The sequence below is a fragment of the Lutra lutra genome, chromosome 5 (assembly GCF_902655055.1).
Source record: "Lutra lutra chromosome 5, mLutLut1.2, whole genome shotgun sequence".
Lineage (NCBI taxonomy): Eukaryota > Metazoa > Chordata > Mammalia > Carnivora > Mustelidae > Lutra > Lutra lutra.
In genome coordinates this window covers 25,223,633-25,247,204 of record NC_062282.1, presented here as the reverse complement: position 1 = coordinate 25,247,204, position 23,572 = coordinate 25,223,633, and the positions used below count along the sequence as shown (strand labels likewise).

Sequence of the window (23,572 nt, the reverse complement as noted above, 5' to 3'; positions counted from 1 at the left end):
GTTATCGATCAAGAGAGTTCTATATGCCAAGCACTGTGCTAAGTGCTTTACATACTGAATCTCATCTAAGTATCACAGCAGCCTTACAAAGTAGGTACCATCATTTTATAATATATATATGTATTCTATGTATTATGTAATATAGTAACCATTTTTCACAGAGGAAATTGAGATTTGGAGATGTTACACTATACAAACAACTCAAATCCAGGTCAATCTAAAAAGCAAACACTTTTAATTGCCAAGCACATTTGGATTATAGACTCCTTTGGAAGGCTATCCAATATTGCCGTTTCAAGTGCGTGGTTGTATAATCGTACACATCCTCTCTTGCTGCCAAAGAGCATCCTCATGCCTCATTTGTCCCGGCCATTCAGTGCGTTTCTATATTTATTCATTCACTAAATGTGTAGCGCCTACTCTGTGCCAGGTACCGTTCCAGGCACTCTCAGTGGAAAACATTCATCAGGAGGTGGGCAGGAGTGGTGGTGGCGGTGGTGGATGGAGACCCAATTATTAGAAAATATTAGAAGGTGATATGTACAGTGTAAACCAAAACAGAGCAGAGGAGGAGGGTGAAGGGCACTTCCGCATGTGAAGGAGAGGCTGCATATGCTTTTTAGGAGATTGCCTCATTGAGGAAGTGCCATTGCAGCAAAGGGGAGTTATCCAAGGAGCTGTCGGGTGAAGAGGACAGAGCTAGAAGAAGGGTGCTGGGATGCTAGGGTGCTTGGAGTGTTTGACAAACAGCCAGGAGACCCTACAGCTGGACCTGAGGGAGCCACCCAACCCCCCACCCCGACAGGAAGGGAGTGGGGAAAGGCCATGTCATGTGGGGCCTGGAGGCTTCTGTATGTCCTCACTTTAGCGTGAGGTGCACGTGGGTGAAAACTTGCAGGGCTCTGGGCAGAGGGATGCTCATCATCTACCCTTTGTGCCGGATTCCGGTGTGACCAATGACAAGGATTTGCAAAACAGAGGATTGTAACTAAGGATGGCCTCTGGGGATAGCGAATAGAATCAAGACGAATGTCTCCCAAAGCATTCAACCCTTAATGTACAACGGTCCCACCACCATTTAAGGCAAGATAGCAGGCGTTTATCATTACCTAATTCTGCCCCAGTTTAAGTGATCCGTATTTTTTTGTTTTGGTCCTTTGCACACTCGAAAGTGCAGTACCTAGAAGAGCGGGCACACTGGGTAATTTAAAGGCATTTATTCTCTGCCTAATTTCTCCTACAGCTACAACTGCCTGTATCTTTTCTTTTTGGCCCAGTGTACATCTGAACAGAAATTCTAGAAGGTAGATCTTTCTCACAGCTAACTTTTATCAACTAAAGATGTGAGTTCTAAGCACGTGGAACAAAAAACATACATTCTGAGAGAGTAATAGCTTTCTATCTAGTAACTGACCTCTTCCCTTTTCTCTAACCCCTGAGGCCAGAGGACTGCAGTGAGATTTGGGGTGGGGGCAATGCTTGGACCAATTTGTGCTCAAATCCCATCGTTAAGCTAGAAGGTAGCAAAGCATTTGAAATCAGCCTGCCTAGGCTTGCTTAAAGGATTTGACCCTTTTAAGTCTGATTCTTTCTGTGAAAGAGAGGCAATAATAAAGTGCCCAGTGTTGTCATCAGGAATGAGTTCATCAATGTGTGAGTTCTGTAGACTTTAAAGCACCATGGAGACACGAGATGTCATAGTTGTTTTCACTGTGGTTTTATTTTTGTAAATAAAACAAGAGATGCCACAGGATCCACTTTATTGATGGCAGATTTCCTTCCACATTGGTGTGGCTTTTCCGTCTCTTACGAAATCTGTTTGCCTCCACCTTCTTTGACTGTCTCATTTCCAGCTCAGGCTCTCTTTCAGCCTGGACCTTGCCCTGCCTTCTCTGAGCTCACAAAGAGAGCAGACTGCGGTGTGGAAGCACCAGGGCTCAGGTGGAGAAGACCCGAGTCTGGAACTCTGTTCTACCACCTATTAGCTGTGTGATGTGGCTATAGGCTGCACTTCTTAGAGCCTTGGTTTTCTTATTTGAGATGCAGATAAATATATACCGGGTAGTTCTGAGGGTTAAAGGAGAACAGTTGTGAAGCATCTTGGCCAGTGTGTAGCCCACACTGGTGTTAGCCTAGTAGAGGGTCATTCCCATTGAATTCCTTTTTTTATCAGGTATGGAATTCCAAAGAGACTAGACCAGATGTAGGGAGCACAGAGACAAGTGAGGAGTAATGAGGAAACAGTGAATTTACTGGAGGAAGGAAATGATGGAGAGAGGATAAAGGGAGTTGGTGAGGAGGAGAAAAGCCGGTCGGGTGGGGGGCGGGAGAGAGAAAATGGGTAGATGATGAAGGAGAGGAAGAATCACCTGTTTGAAGTGAGAGTCAGTTCTCCTTCTATGGACCACAGAAGAGTCCATGGAATTCTCCCTGACTACAGCCCTGCCAATTCAGCCCTTCTAAAAGCAACCTCCCCCCACGAATCAAAAAGAATATTCATATCCTTCTCTTCCAAAACAATTTTTACAGACTCACACCATTAGAAACACTGATTTGTCTTTGCATACTGTCAGCTTTTATTTATCCTCATATCTTAAAATACTTTCCCCAAATCTTCGTTGACAAAGAGAATCACAGTTCTGTAGTTAAGTTTTCAAGACTTCTGTTATAATTAGCAAAACTGATGTGGAATGTGAGCTCTTAAGCAGGGATCCCTAGGCATTCTCCTCTTGGAAAAATGTAGGTCTTTTACTCTTTATTCTTCTCAATGCTATATTGTCATTTTTAAAAAGAGTTGTCCCGCCTGTGCAAGCTAGGTTGACGTTTAACTTCTTACCTTTCTTCCACTTGTGTAGCAAAAGCTTACTTTGATTTTTGGAAGGACTGAATGAACTAACATTTGATTTCTTAGTTCACCACACTCAGCGGTCTGTGGAGCATTTTTGAGCTCAACCTGTGTGCTTCATTCATGGGTCGAGGACAAAAATTTCATTTGAATCATTGCTGGATCTTGATTTTCACCTTGATTGCATTCATTTCTTTTGGGTCCCAGATTTATTTCCTCAGTCACAGAAGTTGTTTATTATTACGAGTCTGAGAAGTAATAGACATTGTGTATGTGGCAGTTGGGGAGCAGGCTAAGAAGGTAGTGATTCAAATGGGTAGACCAAAGCAAGTTAGCTGGGTGGAAGAAAATTTAATCGCTTTTTATTTCCCTGTATGGGAGAGAAAAAGTCATCACATTTCTCTTTCCCCTTTCCCCCTCGATCTTTAAACTTTACCTTCATAGAGAGGGTCATCAGCACACACTCTCCATGCTGGATGACTTTCTCTCTTTAAAATTTAACAATGCTTGCCAGGTTAAACAGGAAACAACAAATGAAATGAAAAGGGCATATTGAGGGTGCCCTCCAGTCCCCTGGGATTCATTCCCTGTCTGATAGATAGATTCCTGGGTAGGTGAATATTGGGTGGTGTTCCCTGGGTTGGTGAAGGCATCGGCAAGTTTCACATCTGTTCATTTTCCAGAGCTACGTTCAAGCAAAAACTTGTTCATGGTTGAACAACACAGATTCTCAGCATATAACTCTACTCACCTAGATCAGGCTATATGCCTTACTGGGGGAGGCGGATAAGTCTAGGGTGTCACAGTAACAGTGTGGGCCCCTCAGCATGGGGACATAGGATGCAGGGAGAAGCAGTTTACCTAGTAGGGTCACGATGCACAGAAGGATGGCGATCAGGGCCCCCGTGCTCAGGCCCGTGGGGTGCACGAGGGCCTCCGCGTGGCATGACTGCATGTTCCCGTGGTGGTCACATGCACAGACCCGGACAGTCACGGTCCCAGTGCTGCTTTGGACTGGGTAGTCGTTGTCAGAAATCACCACTGGCAGGAGATAGGTGCTCATCTCGTGTCTGTTATAGCCATTCTTCCGAGTTAAGATTCCTGCCGTGTTATCTGCGATAGGAAAGCAAAGCGGTGAATGTCATGGGCCTGCCACATCGTGGACTGGAACAATTGTGATGCTCATAGACAGAGAGAAAGATACCGACATGTAGAGAAGATAACTTGGGTGCGTTTACCTTTGTTGTCTTGAATGGTAAAGTTTGAGCCACTGGCTGCTTCAGGGGCCAGAGAGAACGAGAACTGGTGCCCGCTGTAAGGGTCATCTTTGTCAATGGCTCGTAGGGTCTGAATCAACTAAAATCAAAACCATAAAGAAAGCTGCTTTGAAGTTCAGCTAACTCAAAAGTGTTCCTTACAGTTCTGCAGTAAATTGCTTGACTATGTGACTTCTAATTTGAATTTAAAAACAATAGCCTCTAGAATATTTACAATGAATCCCCTTTATGCAAGGAACTGATGGGTTGGAAATAGAGGCAGGAATACTACTTTGTTGTGGGGCTGTCCCGGGCACTAGAGGATATTTCTCAGCAAGCCTGGCCTCCTCCCACTACACACCAGTAGCACCCTACTCTTGTTGACAATCAAAAATGTCCCCAAACAGTGCCACCTGTTCCCTGGGGGCAAAATCATGTGGGTTGCAAATCATTGCCCTAGAGTGATACAAAGCTATAAAAGACCACAAAGCTCTATGACAACATTTCAACTAAGAAAAAATCAGGCCCTCTGTGGACAGAGCCTGTTCAGAAATGCAATCGTGATATATACATAGGCCATCGACTTGCCTAAGAGCTAAAAAAAAGTTTGTGCAAAAAACACCGTCAGCTTCCTGCTTTAACATGAATTGTAACAGTGCACTTCTATTTTGACAAACTGTAACATAATTTTTATATCACTGGCAGAAAAGACCCATCTCAGGTGGGGACAAATATGTAAAACAGGAAAACATTCACGAATTTGGATTACTTGTAGAGATGGGCAATATAAATTAGTGAAACTATGAGTTATAGACAATTGTAAAATGTGTTCTGCTTATTGCTCTCCAGTATATATGGTAATTAAAAGTATGCTCACCAATTAAGATTTTTCCAATAAAGCTGTGACTAATCTATTTTAATGAAAACTTAAGACTGATTTGAATCAGCATCAGTCTCTGAGAGTGATGAACTTCCAGGTTTTTTTTTTTTAAGATATTTTTTATTTATTTGACAGAGAGAGAGAGAGTTCACAAGTAGGCAGAGAGGCAGGCAGAGAGAGACGGGGAAGCAGGCTCCCCGCTGAGCAGAGAGCCTGATGTGGGGCTTGATCCCAGGACCCTGGGATCATGACCTGAGCTGAAGGCAGAGGCTTTAACCCACTGAGCCACCCAGACACCCTGAACTTCCAGTTCTTAAAAACTCTTTGTTCTCTTATGCAAGTTAAACATTCATTCTGCTTCTTATTTATAGTATTAATTTTCTTAGCATTTACTTCATAGATAATTCAAAACTGGCCCTCAGCTCTGTGTATTAGAAGATCTAAATTAATCTGACTGAATTAATTTGCTTTTTTATGAAACTCACCTGATCTGCTTTTGCTTTTTCGCAGACAAAGGTTTCATAGAATTCAGCAAACTCTGGGGCATTGTCATTGACATCTAGAACTTTGATATATAGAGGGACTCGGCTGCTTTGCTTTGGGTTATCTGCAACATGCCAAAAAGAAAGAAATAGGCATTTGTGTATTGATCGCCAATCCCCTTTAGACAACGGTCACTCACTCCTTTCTCATTCATACACAGATTGCCCAAGGCTGCTCTGAGTACCACAGGGCATTGTGTGCCAACTTAGTCACCAAAAAGAATGAGACTGGTAGTTGTGGAGTTGAATACACCTGCTAGACATACCTACAAGAAAAAGCTACTTGTATGGTTAGAGTACAACTGGATAGCAAACCCCAGGGTCACACAAAATAAAGAAAAGCTATCCAGGAAGGGCAGGTTAGAGGCAGATTTTAAGAGAAGCCAAAGAAGCAGGGAGATGGGGAAAATTTGTACAAAAGAAAGTGGGGCTTGGTGGGGTGGAATGAAGGAGACCAATGGTTATTTTGGTCTTAATTCTTTAGTTCTCGTGCTGAGTACAAGCTAGATGTAGTGCTCAGCACTTTGCCCTATTATCTTATTTAATCCTTACAAACTTCTGAGGTAAATACAGTCATCGCCCCTTACTATAGAGATGAGGAAACCGAGGCACGGATAGGTTAGGTAATTTGTCCATCTTCACAGAGGTGGTAAGTAAGAAGTAGAGCCTAGACTTCAACTTGGGTCTATTTGACTCCAAAGCCCAGGCTGTTCATCCCGGATAATGAGAAGGCAGCGTCCATGTTGGAGGGAGGACTGGTGGTGAATGAGTATTTTGGGTAGTGGAAGACGGATTCCTGGTCTAAGAATCAGGCGTTGGAATCTCTGAGCTCAGCGCTCCTCATTCACTCCGCTTATATAAATCTGTTTGTTCATGTCTTAAGCATTTAGTGAGCATCCCATTTCTAATACGTGCCAGCCACTCTTCGGGGTGCTGGGACACATGGGGGCATAACAAAGAGCCTGCATCCTGGAGCTTTATTCTGATGGGGGCAGATAAACTGTAAACACAGAAGTAGTGCATCAGATGGTGAGTGCTATGGAGAAAATTGAACAGGGGAGGGGATGGGAGAGCGGTGGAGGTGCTACTTTGAGTGGGATGACCGCTCAGTCTCATCTGATGAGATGCCATGTGGACAGGGACATGAATAAAGAGAAGAATTAAGCCATGTGAGTATTTCCGGCTCTCCAGATAAAGGGAACAGCAAGTGCCAAGGGCCGGGGATGGGAGTGGGCTGGTTTTATGTAAGCTCCGGGCTTCTGTTGCATCAAAGACAGTTAAGAAGTTTAGACAATAAGATTCTTAAGCTCCTTTGCATCTAAAATGTCGCTCCCATTATTTTTCCAAAGTTGGAGCTGCCGAAGATGAAGTTTTAAAAGGTCTTTATCACTAATACTTTCAAATATATCACAGAAACATTAAATCTTAAAAAAAAATTAGGCACAAAGCTTAAAATACACATGAAATAACTACTTCAGTAAAACATACAATTTCATGAGGCTTTAAAAAATGGTCCTTTTCGGTGTGAAAAATAATTTTGTAATTTTAAAGCTTTGAGTATGCTCTGTCATCGGTATCTGCATTAGTCCCTCCACATAAATTCTGGAGAGCAAATTCCTACCTAACAAATTTGTAATTAGGAGTTCTCAGCGCTATTGCAAAGCAATGCTTCATTTTGCCCATATTAGTTATTTATTATTCTACTCAGTATTCTTCAGCCATTTCATATCTCATGAGTTAGGTTGACAAAGAATACTGCTGTAATACACCATTAGATATGGAATATTTCACACTAGATACCCAACTGAGCTAAAAATATTTGAACTTTTAAAGTCAAAAACAAAAACTAAAAAATGAGCTATAATTTGGAAGCCTATTTTTAAACGTTTAAGTGTTATTTTAAAAATACTTTTTCTTTCATGTACTACACATTGTGTTTATATTACACAATTTTTACTGTGTATAATCATTTTATTTGAAGCATTCATTTGGTACTGTTTTTCTTTGCCTTCAATTTCATGGGGACTTCCATAAAAATCCGCTCTAAACATTTTATTGATTACTTGGTGGTTTGGATTGCTCACTCTGGTGTACAGTGGAAAAGCTAAAATTTATATCTCTTACTCCTATAATGATTTTGAAATAGAAATTATTTAGAAAGCTGGAGGATAGATATCTGAAAGATTTCTAAGTAATGCCTTCATTTTTTAATATACTTGATTTCCTTCCCCTCCCCTCCCAATTCCAACCATGAGCCCATGTTTTTCAGCTGCTTCTGTCATGTTCTGATTGATAAAGCTTTTTGGAATCAAATCCAATATGTACCAATTCAACCTCCCTTGAGAGATGCATTCTCATTTTATTGTTTCTGAACGACGGCTCATCTGCAGGTGCCCCTGCATTTGTGAATGAATTAACACCTGCCTAGAAGAAGCATTACTGCAAACCATTACCGGGATCTTTCCCTCAATATGTATCGAGTAGGATACATATTGTACATGGTGATGAATTTCAGCCTTGCTTCACCAGCCCTTGCCGGGACACTCACTCCATCAATTGGGGACAGCTGCGGTGTGAAGTTTGACTTACTGATCTCTGTTGCTATCACTGTGATATTGTGCCACAGCAGCGTTTCTCGGTCAAGAAGTTTCGATGTAAAAATTGAACCATTTCCAGAATCAATGTTGAATATTCTGTCCATATCTGTGTGTCGATCAACAGAATACCTAAAAATGCAGAGTAGAATTTAGAATGATTTTCTTTTCTTTTTAAAGTGAAATATAGTTGACACACAGTTACCTTAGTTTCAGTGTCTAGCATAATGATTTGACAAGTCTACGTGTATGCTTTGCTTACCACAAGTGTAGCTACCCCCTGTCCCCGTACAATGCAAGAAAGGTTTTCTTTGTATTTGTTATTCTCACATCCTAAAACTATTCCCAGAATGTCTGTTACATGAATTTATCTACTTGTAGCACATATTTGCATATCTATAACTTAATATTAAGCAAAATATTCTGGGAAATTAATCCTTTGCAATTGAGGTCCTAATGGTAAACCCATTAGACAAGTTGCATGAGTTTGAGAATCACCAATAAAGTTTCTTTTACATGTAATTTGTATCAAGTTTGTATAGTAATTGTCACATTTTTAGAACCTTAAAACTTTAATGGGTACACAGGCGGTCATGTGCATGAGTAGGATGATTGTCTAGTTTGCTGTTATCCACTTTATTTTAAAAATCATTATGTAGAACGAAGCAGAAATTGGCTAGCGTGGCTGCAGTTTGTGAGGTGGGTAAAGGGAGACAGAAAATGAGGTTGGGGAGAGATTCAGAGTCTGGACTGTAGAAGGATGGGCTGGCCATGGCAAGGAGATGGGATTTGTTCTAAGAGCAGTGTGAATCTACCTGCAGATTTTAAGCAGGGAAATGTTCTGATCTAAATCACTGATTGAATTAAGGAGAATGGTTGGCTGGTGTGGTCACAAACTAACAGAAGAAAAGAACAGGATTTGGGGAAGATCCCAAGTTCCCATTTTGATATACTGAAGCTGAGGTGCTTAAGGAAATTCTGGGAAGGGAAAGAGGGAAAGATCTGGATTGACAACTTAGATTTCCGGTTCGCTTGTCTAGGAAGAGAAGGTCCAGTGAAGGAAGAAAAATATTAAAGACAGAATCACTTAAATGGAGAAAATGGAGACCCACGCTGCCCAGAGCAGAGTAGGAGCTAGGGAACTATTTAAGGAGTACAGAGAATTCAAAGACAACCAAGAGGTATCTTAGAAATCAAAGGAGGACAGAGTTTTCAACACTGAAATTGAAGGATGACTGGTAGATTTTGAGAAACATTATCATTATCAATTTATCACTAGTTTTTGGAATAGCTATATATGGGGAAAGTATGTGTGGACTCTGTTTTATGTAGGGGACATTAAAGAGAAAATTCTGGAGACAGTTGATATGTTAAGGTCATGAGGAAGAAAAATTGCCATTTCAGCTACAGTCTCAAAATTTGTGTCATGATGGAATATTTAAAAATGTTGGCTCAGTAGAAATACAATGAAGTAAATGACCAACTAGTCATACACATGTAGACTTATTATGAATACTCTAAGAAAAATAAGCTCTTGTCACTAACTTGTAATAGTGTACCATGTTCAAGATTCTATTTCAATTGATTATTTTGCTTTAAAATATAACTGGTGAATTATAATACGTATTTTATTTTACTAAAACATTTTTGTCATCTATCAAGGGTCTAAGTAAAATAGATATTTGATCATTGTAGTCTATTTAAACCTGATATTAAAGAGAATTAAGAAGCTCAAAACCAATATCTCTATCTCAAGTCAGGTTAGAATTTTAATTTTAGTTTATATAAACCTAATATTTTATAATTAAGGGTTCATCTCCTACAGATAAAACAGCTAGTATTTTTGCTATTTATTTCATGGATCAATGTTTTTAAGAATTTAGGCAACAACATTGAACTTGATCACCTGCCTTCATTTTTAATTTGAGAATGATAAATATTTATAGCAGATAACTAATGACCCAAAAAGGAAATCTCAATATTCATAGACTTTGTAAGAAATTTAACGATTACCTAGAAATATTTTTTTCCCTCATGAAAAATGTCAAGTTTAAGATATGCTGCTTATTGCCTTTGTAAGCTGTTACAATTTAGACAGCAGTAATCTTGTCTTGTTCTTTGTCTGTTTTCTTCCTGCTATAGTTTTAAGTTTTACAAATAATCATATTTCCCATCAAGCCTTTAAATCTTTTTTTTTTTTTCTTTTTTTTTTAAGTAGACGGAGAGGAAGGCAGAGAGAGAGAGAGAGAGGGAAGCAGGCTTCTTGCTGAGCAGAGAGCCCGACGTGGGACTCGATCCCAGGACCCTGAGATCATGACCTGAGCCGAAGGCAGCGGCTTAACCCACTGAGCCACCCAGGCGCCCCCCCCATCAAGCCTTTAAATAAAGAATATGGGGTGAGGAATTTTTAGTTGAAGGTGGCTTTTGATTCTAGAGAGAAACCACTTAGGAAATACCCAAATTGTAGAGTTTTTCCCTTAATTGGGAGATTTAAAAATTAATAGGAAATTTCAAATGTCTACATTGTTTAGGAAAGATGGTTTGCACACGAAGCCTTGTCTATTTGTTGTTTTTCTTTCCAAAGTAATTTCAATTCACATCTGCTATATTTACTGCCCAGTCACATTAACTGTAGTCTTAACAGATAAGGAACAAAGTAATCCATCTTAACATGATTATAGCAGATTATTTTGCAGGTAGCTCTTCCCCCCCATCCCAGAAATTTATTATATTCTGTGATTCAATAATTTGTCTTCTAATGTGTCTTCTCAAGTCAGGGAGATTTGTGGGTCAGGAAAGGAAGTATGTTTGCATGTAAATTTTTCATAACATCTATTCAGAGTGACATTTTATAAGACTCTTCCATGGAAGTCAAAGGGCATCTGTGATAAAGTTACTGGAAGAAAATTATTTTATGAAATTAAATAATTAAAGATTTGTATCTGCATAACAATAAATCAGTGTTTGGGGGAGAATTCTCTAGTATTAATTATGTACCTAACATATTGTCTGATGCCTAGTTGTTCAATATTTACATCTTGGATAACCAAAACTATGTGTAGATATACTTTCCCAATATGAGAATCAGTTTTGTCCTATAAAAGTACTCCCTGGAATATACACTTATATATCATATATCTTATTTATATTTTATATTTTTATTTTATTTATATACATATATATATATATTTTTAAAGATTTTATTTGTTTATTTGACAGAGAGAGATCATAAGTAGAAGAGAGGCAGGCAGAGAGGAGGAGGAAGCAGGCTCCCTGCCGAGCAGAGAGCCCGACGCGGGGGCTCTATCCCAGGACCCTGAGATCATGACCCGAGCCGGAGGCAGAGGCCTTTACCCACTGAGCCACCCAGGCACCCCCTTATTTATATATTTTTTTAAAGATTTTATTTATTTATTTGAGAGAAAGAGAGAGAATGAATGAGAGAGAGAGAGAGAGAGAGAGAGGGAGAGAGCATGAGAAGAGGGAGGGTCAGAGGGAGAAGCAGACTCCCTGCCGAGCAGGGACCCTGATGTGGGACACGATCTCAGGACTCCAGGATCATGACCTGAGCCGAAGGCAATTGCTTAGCCAACTGAGCCACCCAGGCATCCTCTTATTTATATTTTTAATCTTAAATCTATTTCTGTATTTGAAATCTATATGTACCAAGAAAAGGCTTGTATAAGAAACTTCAAAACTGGCTGAGAGCCAACCCAGTCTGACAAGTTAACTACTTCCTTTAATAAAACATAAAATAGTGCAGTGGGTTAAAATGGTATTCATTATAAAAAAATAAAATAGACAAAAAAATAAAATAAAATAGACATAAAAACGTAGCCTAAATTCCCAGGACACATTATCAGTTAAAAACATGTTGATTGATCAAAGAGGTAACAAAGCTCATATTTATATAAACTTCCAGCATTACACTGTTAAATTCGTCCTGACATTGACTTGCTAAGAGTTTTCCCTTACACACTTAGGACAAACTCCAACTGAGAGAATCATTGAGAAAATACTTAAGGTTATTTGTTGTACAAGCATAGATTGTCATTAATTTTCCTTATTATAATATTAAATGTATGTGGAAGAACACTTGATCCATGGAGCTTACATGTGGCTACTTTGGGCTGACCATAGTCCAGTTCAAGTAGTCTACAGGTATTCCAGGAGAATGATAAAACAAGAGTCTATTTTCCCAATGATTTAAAACTATTCCGTGAGAGTAAGCCAGGCATTTTTGTGTTTTAGATGTGGGACTTGCATCAGGTTTCATTCGAACCAAGAGCTCATAGCTGAAAAGTTAGAAAATGATTGCCTTAGAAACTCAAACTTTCAACTGCAATAATATTCTTCATGGGGCAGCCAGTGTGATCCTTTTAATAAGTAGTTTCAGATTAGGCCATACTCCTACTCAAAGCTCTGCAGTGGCTTCCTACCTCAATCAGAGTAGAATCCAGTCTTTACCAAGGCCTACAAATGGCCCTGTAGGGCCTCCCACACTCTCCATTTACTATACCTCCTTGTTGCCTCCTGCCTTACAAACCACTCCCCACGTTGCTCTCTACTTGCTCAGAAGCCTCCTTGCTACTCCTTCTTCATGCCAAGTAAGCTCTGGTATCAGACCTTACCCTCATTTTTCCCCCTTCCTGGAATGTTCTTCCACCACATAACATCATGGTTCATCCCTTCATTTCAATCAATTCTCTACTCAAATGATTTCGTACCAAGGGCAAGCCTGACCACACTACATAAACCCTCTATTTCCATTTTATCTTACTGCTTACAGTGTATTTTACCTGATATACTGCATATTTGTTGTTTGCCTATTTCTGTCTGTCCCAATTAGAATGTAAGTTTGATGAGATCAGGACTTGATAGTGTTCTCTGTTGTATCTCTAAAGCCTAGAACATACCTGGCATATGGCAGGTGTCCTGATCAGAATTTATCTGTGGGTTGCCTGGCAAGAGTTTCTTTAACTTGTCAGTTTGCTTACTTTTTTAAAAAAATTTTTATTTATTTATTTTTTTACAGGGGGTAATTGTTAGAATGATATTCTGATTTAGCAGTTTTCTCATCTGGTCAACTAAGCTATTGACTCAAAGCTGGAAGTTGTTGACTCCATTGCTCTCCTGATAAAATTCTAGAACACGAAAGCATCTGGGTTTCAAAGAGCAATGAGGCTTTCTTGCAGCATGATTTACAGCTAAGGTATAAGGAACGTATAGAGAAAATAGAACTTGCTTACACAGTATAAATTAGGATTCAGCTCTATTAATTTCCCCAGATTTTGCAGACATATATCATGAAATGGTTCCTATTTTTATCCACGTCTGAAAAAGAAAAAAATTATGCATCCAAATGGAGCATAATTCTGCCTCTAAGTGTTACATGATAGGTCCTTGTATGCTTGAGAAACAGACTCATGCTGGTGTCTTGTTTATTAAAAGTCACAGAACTCTCTCCATGCTACTCTTTGATAAATCTAAGGCCTTAAAGAAAAATTCCAGGCCATTCTGTTGTATTTCCTTGTACCATTTCCATGTTAAGTAGTCAACTCTTATAGATCATTTTGGAAACCCTCTCCTCCCCACCCCCCACCCCCAGATTTTGTGTTTTTTTAATTTACATTGCTGCTAAAACAATGTTTATTCTGAGCAAGGAGAGTAAAGATGCTGTTTAGAGTCGTTTTTCAGGAAGACACAAGTGTCTCATTGAGAAAAAGGATTAACTTTCTAACTTTCAGGTGATACTTGCATAGCATTCGGCTAAAGCTTCTGAAAGAGATGGGTCTCAGGAGAATGCTTACTTGACCGGATTCCTGGCAGCATCTGGATCTTGGGCTGTGACTGAGCCTATTGTCGTGTTTATCTGAGCATCTTCTCTTATCTGCAGGATGTAGGCCAGTTTGCTGAAGACCGGGGGCTCATCCACGTCTTCCACCATAATTCTGACAGTAGCTGCATCTTTGAACGGACCCAGGTAGAGAAAGCGGGGTTCCACGTGAGGATTGGAGGCTTCCACCTTGAGGGTGTACACTTTCTTCTTTTCAAAGTCCAAGAGCTTGGGGAGGGTAGGGGGAGGAGACATATTGGAAGCAACCAAGACACACAGAAAGACATCAGTCATTTTTAGTGCAAATCTTGGGTGAACGAATATGACCACGTTGCTTAGGGACATCGCCACGCAGTGTGAAATTGGGCAAAGGCATGGGAGTTCAGATGCCAAGCCCTCCTGATGAAGAGCGTGGGCTGAAACCATGGCCGCTGTGGTCTTGCAAGTGGGTGCACGGGTGCAAGGTATAATGGACGGGAAGGGAACCTGGAAGCAGGAGTCTTGTAAGACCTCCTTTAAAAAAAAAATTCTTGTATTTGACTAGAGGGACCCACGTCAGGGACAAGTTGGCAAATACATGGTAGATTATTCTGTTTCAGGTATCGTCACATCTGGCTGTACTTGAACACTTACTTAGTGTTTCAAAATTTGCCAGTATCTGGACCCCCACCCTGGATCATGAAACCAAAATATCTGTGGTGGGGGCGGGAATCTGTACTTTGAAATACCGCCTGCAGTGAGGCTGATGTGCAGCCAGAATTGAGAACCGCATGTTTACATCATGACTCCCTTTACCTCATTCAGAAAAAATAGATTTAATTTTTTTTTTTGTATGTGCATGAGTTGATAAAATATTCCAAGTGATATCCTGATAAGGGCATTGGGCTAATTACTTGCGAATGAAAGTAATGATCATTGCTGTCAGAGGTCTTTAGGAAAAGTATCTCTACTTCTGGAGACAAAGTGAACCCAAATGCTTATTGCTGACTTTTAGTTTTAGATGATGATATGACAAGGCTCACTAGAAACACAATTAATCAAGACATTAGTGAATGTGATTTAGTCGGCTAGGCAAAATTTCAGTTTGAATCTGATAAGGCACTAAGAAAATTAAAAAGGTTAATGCACACTAATGGGCCTCCTAATTATATTACAGTATAAAACATTGGTCTGAGTGTCGCTTAAACATGTTTTATTGTGTTTCCAGGTATTCAAACATGTAATCCAAAGCTTAAGAGGAAAGAATTTTCTCATTATTTACATCCACCTATGCTTATCTTCACCAGCGGATGAACAGTGTGCTAAAGGAGAGAGAAACAGTGTGCTAAAGGAGAGAGAAAATACTACACCATACATGAGGGTAGTGCCATCATTAAAAAAAGTAACCAAAATTAATGTATTTTTAGCTTTGGCACACGGTTTATTGGTTTTAAATTTTTCCACACTTCTGTGTACTGCTCTGTGGGGCTAGACAATATTGGGGGGTGGGGGGAATAAATAGTGAGTGAGGACATAGGGCAAAAATTGGAATTCAGAAGTATAAAAAACTTATTATCATGTTCCAAAACGTAGCTAGAGCTCATAGGAAATTTGTGTTAATTTATTTTTGTGGTCTTTTTATATCCTCTCTCTGATTCAGGCCATCTTTATCACTGCTTGTGTTACTCTCTTCCTTCAAAGCATGATCAGAATTTATATCTATACACGTGTTTGTTTGTTTATTTGCTTCCTTGTCTCTTTTCTGCCTTTGATGGGCCATTCTGCGAAAGCAGAGACCATTCTGTTGAACGTACCATTGCACCTCCTGCATCTAGAACAGTGTCCGGCACTGTTTGTTTATTATTCATGGACAGTATTTATTTTATGTACTTTAATGTGTATTATTTATTTGTGTCATTTATTTACTTATTAGGTTCTTAATAAAAATTAATTAAAAGTATGCGATTAATGAATGCATCAGATTATCGGGGACCTCTAAAAGCCAACCATTAGACATGGTGTTTTAAAAAAAATAATTAGTAAAATAAGAATCTAGAGGAACATTCATGTGAGACGTAATTACCCCAGTTACTCGGGGACTGGAGAAAAATGAATGTCTCGTTTGCATTGTAGTTAACAAACGGCATTACCTTTTTGACAGTAATAACCCCTTCCTGGGTTTCCTGGTCGGTGACGACATCAAACATGTCCAGCCCCTCTCCCTCTGTAATGCTGTACTCAATTTCAGCATTTTCTCCCATGTCAGCGTCGCTGGCTTTGATCCTGCCAATTGGTGTACCCGGTGGAGAAGATTCAGGGGTTTTAAACTGGTATGTACCTATTAATCACCAGACAGATATAAGTCAAGCACAGATGAAGGATACTCTATCATAATAAACACAAACCTATTTTCCAACAGCTCTTTCAGACATTACTACGGATGCAGGCTGATCTGTACTTTCCTTGCGATAATTAATGGAGCTCTATCCTCCTTACATCCTTACTTTCATGATTAAGAATATTTCTTCTGTCATGACCCGTCTCTTTGCAAATGGAGAACACTTTTCTTGTCCTGTCAATAGGACTCCAGGTTCACGGGTGTGATGGCAAGGAAGACTAAGAGGCTTGGGGGGGTGGGGGTTGCACAAGGTTTCGAAGCCCCCGTTAACTAATCTTAGCAGAAAGAATGGGAAAGAATTTAACCTGACCTGTGACTTTAAGCCAATTATGCGGTAGTTCTTAAAAGGGTTTTTTGTGTCACTGCTAATAACAACTGGAGGTGGAAACAAATGACAGCGATCTGGAGGATGTATCCAAGCAGACACTCTGTCGCTCACACAGGGAGCTGGTCTGGCTGCAGTTAGATCCCTAACACACAGACACATTGAGAGAGAAAGCTCCTAACTGTTTCTCTGACTACTCCTTTCTTTTAAATTCCATGACAGTATTTTTTCTATGCCGAGGTTTCTCCCATTCTTCTATCTGTATTGCTGATTTAAAATCTGTATTTCATAGATGTACACTTTCCTTATGTCCTCATGTTGCAAAATTAGTTTAGGGAGACTGTGTGTGAATTTCAGTTTAGATCTGCCAGATCAGCATGTACTTAGGGTCAAAAAAAAAAAAAGGCACAAAACTTATTTTACTCTCACCTGTTACATTTTGCCAACCATCCGTGCAAATTATTTTGGAGAGGACATAGACTATGATACCACTAGAATAGAGTCATGCGATAATATTCCTCCATTCAGTAAGTGTTGGGCTCATCCTTGGCAAAATGATAACACAAGCCAATGTTTCCCTCTAGAGTTACTCTCCCCTCCTGAGGTTTGGTACATTATTCAGTAATGATCACAGGCTAGCCAAGGAGAGAGCAAAGTGAGGTAAGGTCCCAGTGGCATTCCAGGTGCCTCCTTTTGTTTTCCTTCCCCGGGGCATTCCTTTATTGAAAAGGAGGTTTTTGGGCAAAGTACTGCTGATTCCGATCTTGTCATGTCAGGCCTCTGTGAGGGAAAATTTTAGGGTCCATAAAACCTTTCTTCTACCCAATAAGTCAGAAATTTGTTTGATACTCTGTTTTTTGCATTTAGCTCTGATTAAATACATGAAAAAACTAAAGAAAATGTAACGATTTCCTGTTATAAAAGAAGCCCCTATTAGCTGACCTATTAGCTGACCAACTTTAAAGAAATACCATGATTGGGTAAGTGGGCTTTCTTTTTAATGGTGGGCACCTATTTTCTCGTGGAAGACAGGATTCAAGTAGTTTACTTAGATCATGGTCAGAAATAAATTTTGTTCCTGGAAGAAAAATTATATTAAAGCCAGTACCCACTTGAGGTGTTTTATATGAAGGGCTCTAGGGTACTGCCTGATACAAAGTGGGCATTTAAGAATGTTGTTTTTCTTTCTTTTTTTTTCTGATCTAGCCACGAGAGTTAATGACTTTAGAGATGACTTTTCGTATCTCAATTAACCATAATATAGAAAACTATTTATGATTACAAAAGGATTAAGTACATAGTTATTTCCCCAGTTGTATTTTTAGAAACAGTAAAATGATAAATCCTCCCCTTACAAAGCTTTGTGAGGATTTAAAAGAGATTATATGACTGATTAAATTCACAAAACATAAAGTCAATTTTTTTTTAAACAAATAGAAGCATGCTTGTGCACATATGTTCTGCACAAGCAAATTTATGTTTGTGGCGGGCTTTTTATAAGGAAAAATATAACCATGGGGTTAGCTTACAACCAATAACCATGTCAGAAATTGCTTAGCTAATAAATGTATGGTTCTTACTGAGATCACTAATATTGATAATTAATAATAATGGAAATAAATATCATTCTTAAAGTTAGAGTTTTACAAAAGTACACTGAAGAAATTCATTCAATGAAATGTTCCTACTCTGGGGAAACCGGGGAGGATTGTCGTTGACATCAGTCAGCGTGATGTTCACTGTGGTGGTCCCAGATAATCCCCCCATCTGACCACCCATATCCTTGGCTTGAATCACCACTTGGTACTGCTCCCTGTTTTCTCGATCCATGTTGAGCAAAGCTGTCTTGATGATACCTATGGGTGTGAAATTCAGAAGTGGAAAGGGATGTATTAAAAATACTTTATCAAGTCACTTACTTATACAAACATGAATTGTTATCTATAATATATAATACACTATACAGATGTCATGGGTGACATAAAGATGATTGTAGATAGCCCTTACGCTGAAGGCAATTACAACCACATAAGGGAGACAGATCCATTAAAAAAAAAACCAAGCACCTATCACACGTGGTGAATAAGTACAAGTCAGTTCTGCAGTAGTAGAGATTGTAGGCTGTATAAATATCATGTGGTATAAGATAACACAGCAAAATGTAACTTGGCATGTGTTACAGTGCTTCCTACTAAGCTGCTTGATAAAAGACATATAAGTGTACTATGAGGAAATTGTTAAGCCATTTCCTTGAACTGACTCTTGAGTTTCACTTTACTGAATCAGCTAATTGCTCATCAAATATACCTACCATAATGAACGTTCGGAAGATTTTCTAAACCACAAAACTACGGTCTTAAGAAAACACAGCATCAGTTCTCCTGTAATTACCATCTGTATGATCCTAGAGAATAGAAGTTTTCCTAAAGCTGATGTGAGCATGAGTTCAACTGGTCCCAGCAGAAACCAACATTCTCATGTTAGGTCACATTTATCTCTATTGTCAGGTAGTTATAAAATAGGTAGTTGAAAGAACCAAAAGTTTGCCTAATCTCTATGTAGGCTTTATGCTTAAATTAACAACATTCTTTCAAAAATCTTTATAGGCTTTAAAGGCTTTGAAGGCTTTAAAGGCTTTATAACCTTCTCTGGTAGCACATTCCAGTGCTTAACAACTAATGAAGCTGAAAATATCTTTTTTTTTTTTTTTTTAATTTTTAACACGAATACCTCAGACAACGGGTCAGTTTTATTCCTATAGTCCTGGCTTCTGTGGAAGTGCAGCTGTAACCTGTTCTCCAGTCACAGTACTCCTCCATATACATACAGGAGATACCCTTAGCCTTTTGTCCTTTATGTTGGATATTTCTAATTTTTCATCCTTATTGTTTTTCAACTCAACGTTTTCTTTCTCCTTGGGATTCTTTCCAAGTTCATCACACCTCTTAACACATTGATTTCCAGCTGGATGTAGTAATCTAGAAATGTTTTGTTTTCTGCTAACAATAATGAATGTTTGAAAAATGTGTGAAAGGAACTCAACTCCTCGTATGATAGCAAAAATATGTGTAGAATTTACTGTACAGCACAGGCAGTATTTCCTAAGAAACAATTCATCATAAGATAATATGCTACTCTATGGAGAAAATGCAGAAAAATGAGATGTTAAAAAAAGGATTCCATTAAGGAATCCACTTTGTTTATTAGGATGGTATCAGTTAGGATACGTTAGACAATGTTATAACAAACAATGCAAAATCTTACTGGCTTGACATGCTAACGTTAATGTTTCGTTCATTCTCTGAGTAGGCCAGCAAGAAGCTCTGCTGAGGATAACAGACATCCAGGCTGGAGACCAGTGTCAACAATGGTTTCCATCTGTGATCTCTGTGGCAGGAGGAGAGGAATATAGATTGTGCACGATCTAAAAGTTCTGCTTGGAAGTGACTAGCATCACTGCTAGTGATGGCCCGAACAAATCTCCAACTAGCTTCAGAGCAGGGGAAGGAGATACCAAATAACTAGAAAAAGAATTGGAATTTTTATAAATAGCCCCAATGGCTATCAGAAGGGATTGGTCTTTAACTTCACCCCAAACTGGAAGAAAAAATAACATTGTAGAAGTTTTTCTGAATCTACCATATATAAACATAATGGATGAAACATCCATTGTCAGATTTCTTGATTGAAATGATGTGGATATTGTGTTTACAAGATATTGCTGGTATTTGGCAGGTGAATCTAAGAAAATTCAATTACACTGATTGTTTTTATTAAAAAATACGCCAGCTCAGCTGAACATGTCAGTTAAAATTACAGATTTAAAAAGAAGATCAAAAAGGAATTCTAACCTGTTTCTGATTCAACTGAAAAATAGGGCTGCCCCTGTAGGATACTATACACCACTTTTGCACTGTTCCCATAAGTTGGGTCATCAGCATCAGTTGCAGTGACTTGGACAACAAATGTGCCTGTAATGACAGAAACATGAATTGAAAATAAATTAAGGGTCCATATGGATCCTTGATCCACACATAGAAAGAGAAAGCATGATCTTACTTTTGTACAAAACTATCCTGGCAAAGAGTGGAGAACTTCAGGACAGTGCTAGGTTAAATAGTCTTGGATTTTTCACTCTGAAGGAGTGTGATGATCAACATTTCTGAATGTTGTAAGGGTTAGGTTAGAGGGAAGCAGGGGGATGGTCATGACCTTGGGTGGAACCAATTCCAATCAATCTCCAAAGGACAAGATTGGATTCTTGGTAGGGTCATCCTTGGAAGTTATCCAGACCTAAGTCAGTCAGCATCTTACATTACTTTTTCTATAGGGATTAGTTTCGGAGTTCTCCAATCAGGAAGCCTCTTGTGATTTTTTTTTGGGAATTCTGTGCCATGGGTGCTCTTTCTCCTGGATTGAAATGTGCTGATCTAGGGCCTGTCAATGAAGCAGCTATTTTGTGACCTCAGAGATGTCAGCCTGAGGACAAAGCTGAACAGGACAGAAAATTTCAGAGAAATAATTGAACCCAAATCAAACCACATCCAAAAGCCTACTTTTTAAAAAATTATTTATTTATTTATTTGACAGACAGAGATCACAAGTAGGCAGAGAGGCAGGCACAGAGAGAGAGAGAGGGAGCAGAGCAGAGAGCCCGATGTGGGGCTCGATCCCAGGACCCTGGGATCATGACCTGAGCTGAAGGCAGAGGCTTAACCCACTGAGGCACCAGGCCTACTTTACTTTTGACTTAAGTATGACTTAAACTGCTTATCCGTTTAAACTAGTTTGAGTTGGGTTTTCTGTTAATTATAAATTAAAGCACCCTAAATAATAAAACTATCTGATAATTCAAGAGGCTGAAAGACCTTGAACCTTTAAAGAGGTAGGGTTGGATTAGAGAATTAATTAAAACCCCAGAGCATTCACAACTGGAACCTATAGTTCAAAAAAAAAAAAAAAAAAAAAGAAAAAAGGATGATAATTAAATGCACAAAGAAGGCTATGATATTTTAGATCAGCATTCTTGTTTTGAGGACCACAGTCACCTAATAACCTTCAAAGTATTCCTAACCCCCATGAAATTCCACACAGATTTTTATGTGTATGATTACATGTCTATTTCATTGAAGAGAAGATCCATACATTTTTATCTGATTCTCAAAGGTATCTGTGACTTCCAAAAAGGGTAAGGCCCTCTGATGAAGATCATCTCATGGCTGACTTTTGATATTCCTATCAGATAAACCGTAAGCATACTGTTAGAGCACTCCAGCCCATGGAAAGGATAGGGAAGTTAAATGCAGGGAGTATTAGAAGCTTTACATTGCTTTTGTAATATCTAACCAATCCCATTTGCTGAATGAATATATTGGACTGTGTTAGGGTTGGATGCCCTGGATGTGGCATGTTAATGAGACAGAGCTCCCATCCTTATAACGTGGGAAGGAAGGTGGGGAGAATGAGAACATTATATGATTTTAGAGCAAGAGCTAATAGTAAAAGTCAACAAACACCCACATTCTTATTTGACATCAATATACAATTCAAATGTCTTTAGAATATGATTATCTGGATGTTTTGAGCACCTGTTCATTGCCAGATATTATACCAGGGGCTCTGCATTTGTTTTCTCATTTCATCCTCATGATAATCCTTAGGACTTGACTTTTATTATTTTTGTAGATATGGAACCAAAGGATCAGACATCAAGTTGCTGCTTATTAGTAGATTTTCAAACTCAGGTCTGCTTGACACCAAAGCCCATTTATACCATCCTGCTGCTGTCCCACAATCATGATATAATTTCTTTAAGATGCCTTTTTTAAAAAATTATTTATTTATTTATTTGACAGAGAGAGAGAGAGATCACAAGTGTGCAGAGAGGCAGGAAGAGAGCGAAGGGGAAGCAGACCTCTTGCCGAGCAGAGAGCCCGATGCGAGGCTGGATCCTAGGACCCTGAGATCATGACCTGAGCCAAAGGCAGAGGCTTAACCCTCTGAGCCACCCAGGCACCTCAAGATGCCTTTTTATATCATCACAATGATGTGTTAATTCATGATAATGGTTAATATGAACATAACTGTGCCTGTGTACAAATGAGAAAGTCTTCCCTTCCTCAAGACATGTTACTTCTAGCTATCCCCAAATATTTGTAATACATATTAATTCTATCATGGCTTTGAAAGTGAATGGCACCTCCTATAGTTGTGCAGTGACACCTTGCATGTCAAGTTTTGTTTTCTGGAAACTGTTTTCCTGGCTGGTGCTGACCATAAGAGGTGCTTCATTAATTCTTCCTCCCTTTTACTATGTGGAAGAAAAATATTTTTTTCCTAACAAATCTTCCTTTTAAAATTCTAATCCCTCTCTCTTGCTTTGCTGATGGTTTGTGGTTTTTCTAACAAAACTGAGTGGCTTTAAGTAATGAGATGAGCGACTTCTTGATGAGAAAGATTTAGAGGGTTTACAATCATTTCCATGGATTAGGTTTTTCCAAGTCTTGGAACTGTGACCTAAAACGTTTCTGATATCTGACTCACAGGATTATAGAAAAGTTATTATTATGTAATTTAGCCCTTCTGAAGTTGACACTGAATAAAAATAAAAATAACCCTTTACACAAGTAGCTTAAAATTTGTCACTGGATCCCATGAAGTATTTTAATGTAGCTAAGTGTGATGTCAGTATGATCTTTTAAAATTTAAATTCTGTTAACCTTCTCCCAATTTAAGCAAAATAAAGCCATACTTGTTAACTTTAAAATTTGTAGTAGAATTGTGCACAAAATATTAATTCATCCTATTAATGTCATGAATACCTTTTAATTTCCATCACTTAGTAAAAGATCTATCCCCTAGACATCATCATCTGCACATTGTTTTAAAGATTTTTTTTTTTATTATTTTCTTTGGGT

At 38.9% G+C, this 23,572-nt stretch overlaps 1 protein-coding gene across 2 annotated transcripts in view; it reads right to left on the bottom strand.

The window, feature by feature from the left end:
• The window catches only part of CDH6 (cadherin 6), a 124,928-nt gene that overhangs the window by 6,438 nt on the left and 94,918 nt on the right, over positions 1-23,572 (bottom strand). For both annotated transcript variants that reach the window (XM_047730274.1, XM_047730275.1), the window contains exons 4-11: positions 20,507-20,626; positions 18,344-18,511; positions 16,083-16,270; positions 13,928-14,181; positions 8,113-8,249; positions 5,467-5,588; positions 4,084-4,201; positions 3,707-3,958 (exon numbers count right to left, since the gene is read on the bottom strand). In XM_047730274.1, coding sequence (XP_047586230.1) covers positions 3,707-3,958; positions 4,084-4,201; positions 5,467-5,588; positions 8,113-8,249; positions 13,928-14,181; positions 16,083-16,270; positions 18,344-18,511; positions 20,507-20,626 — 1,359 coding nt within the window. The remainder of the gene's footprint in view (positions 1-3,706; positions 3,959-4,083; positions 4,202-5,466; positions 5,589-8,112; positions 8,250-13,927; positions 14,182-16,082; positions 16,271-18,343; positions 18,512-20,506; positions 20,627-23,572) is intronic.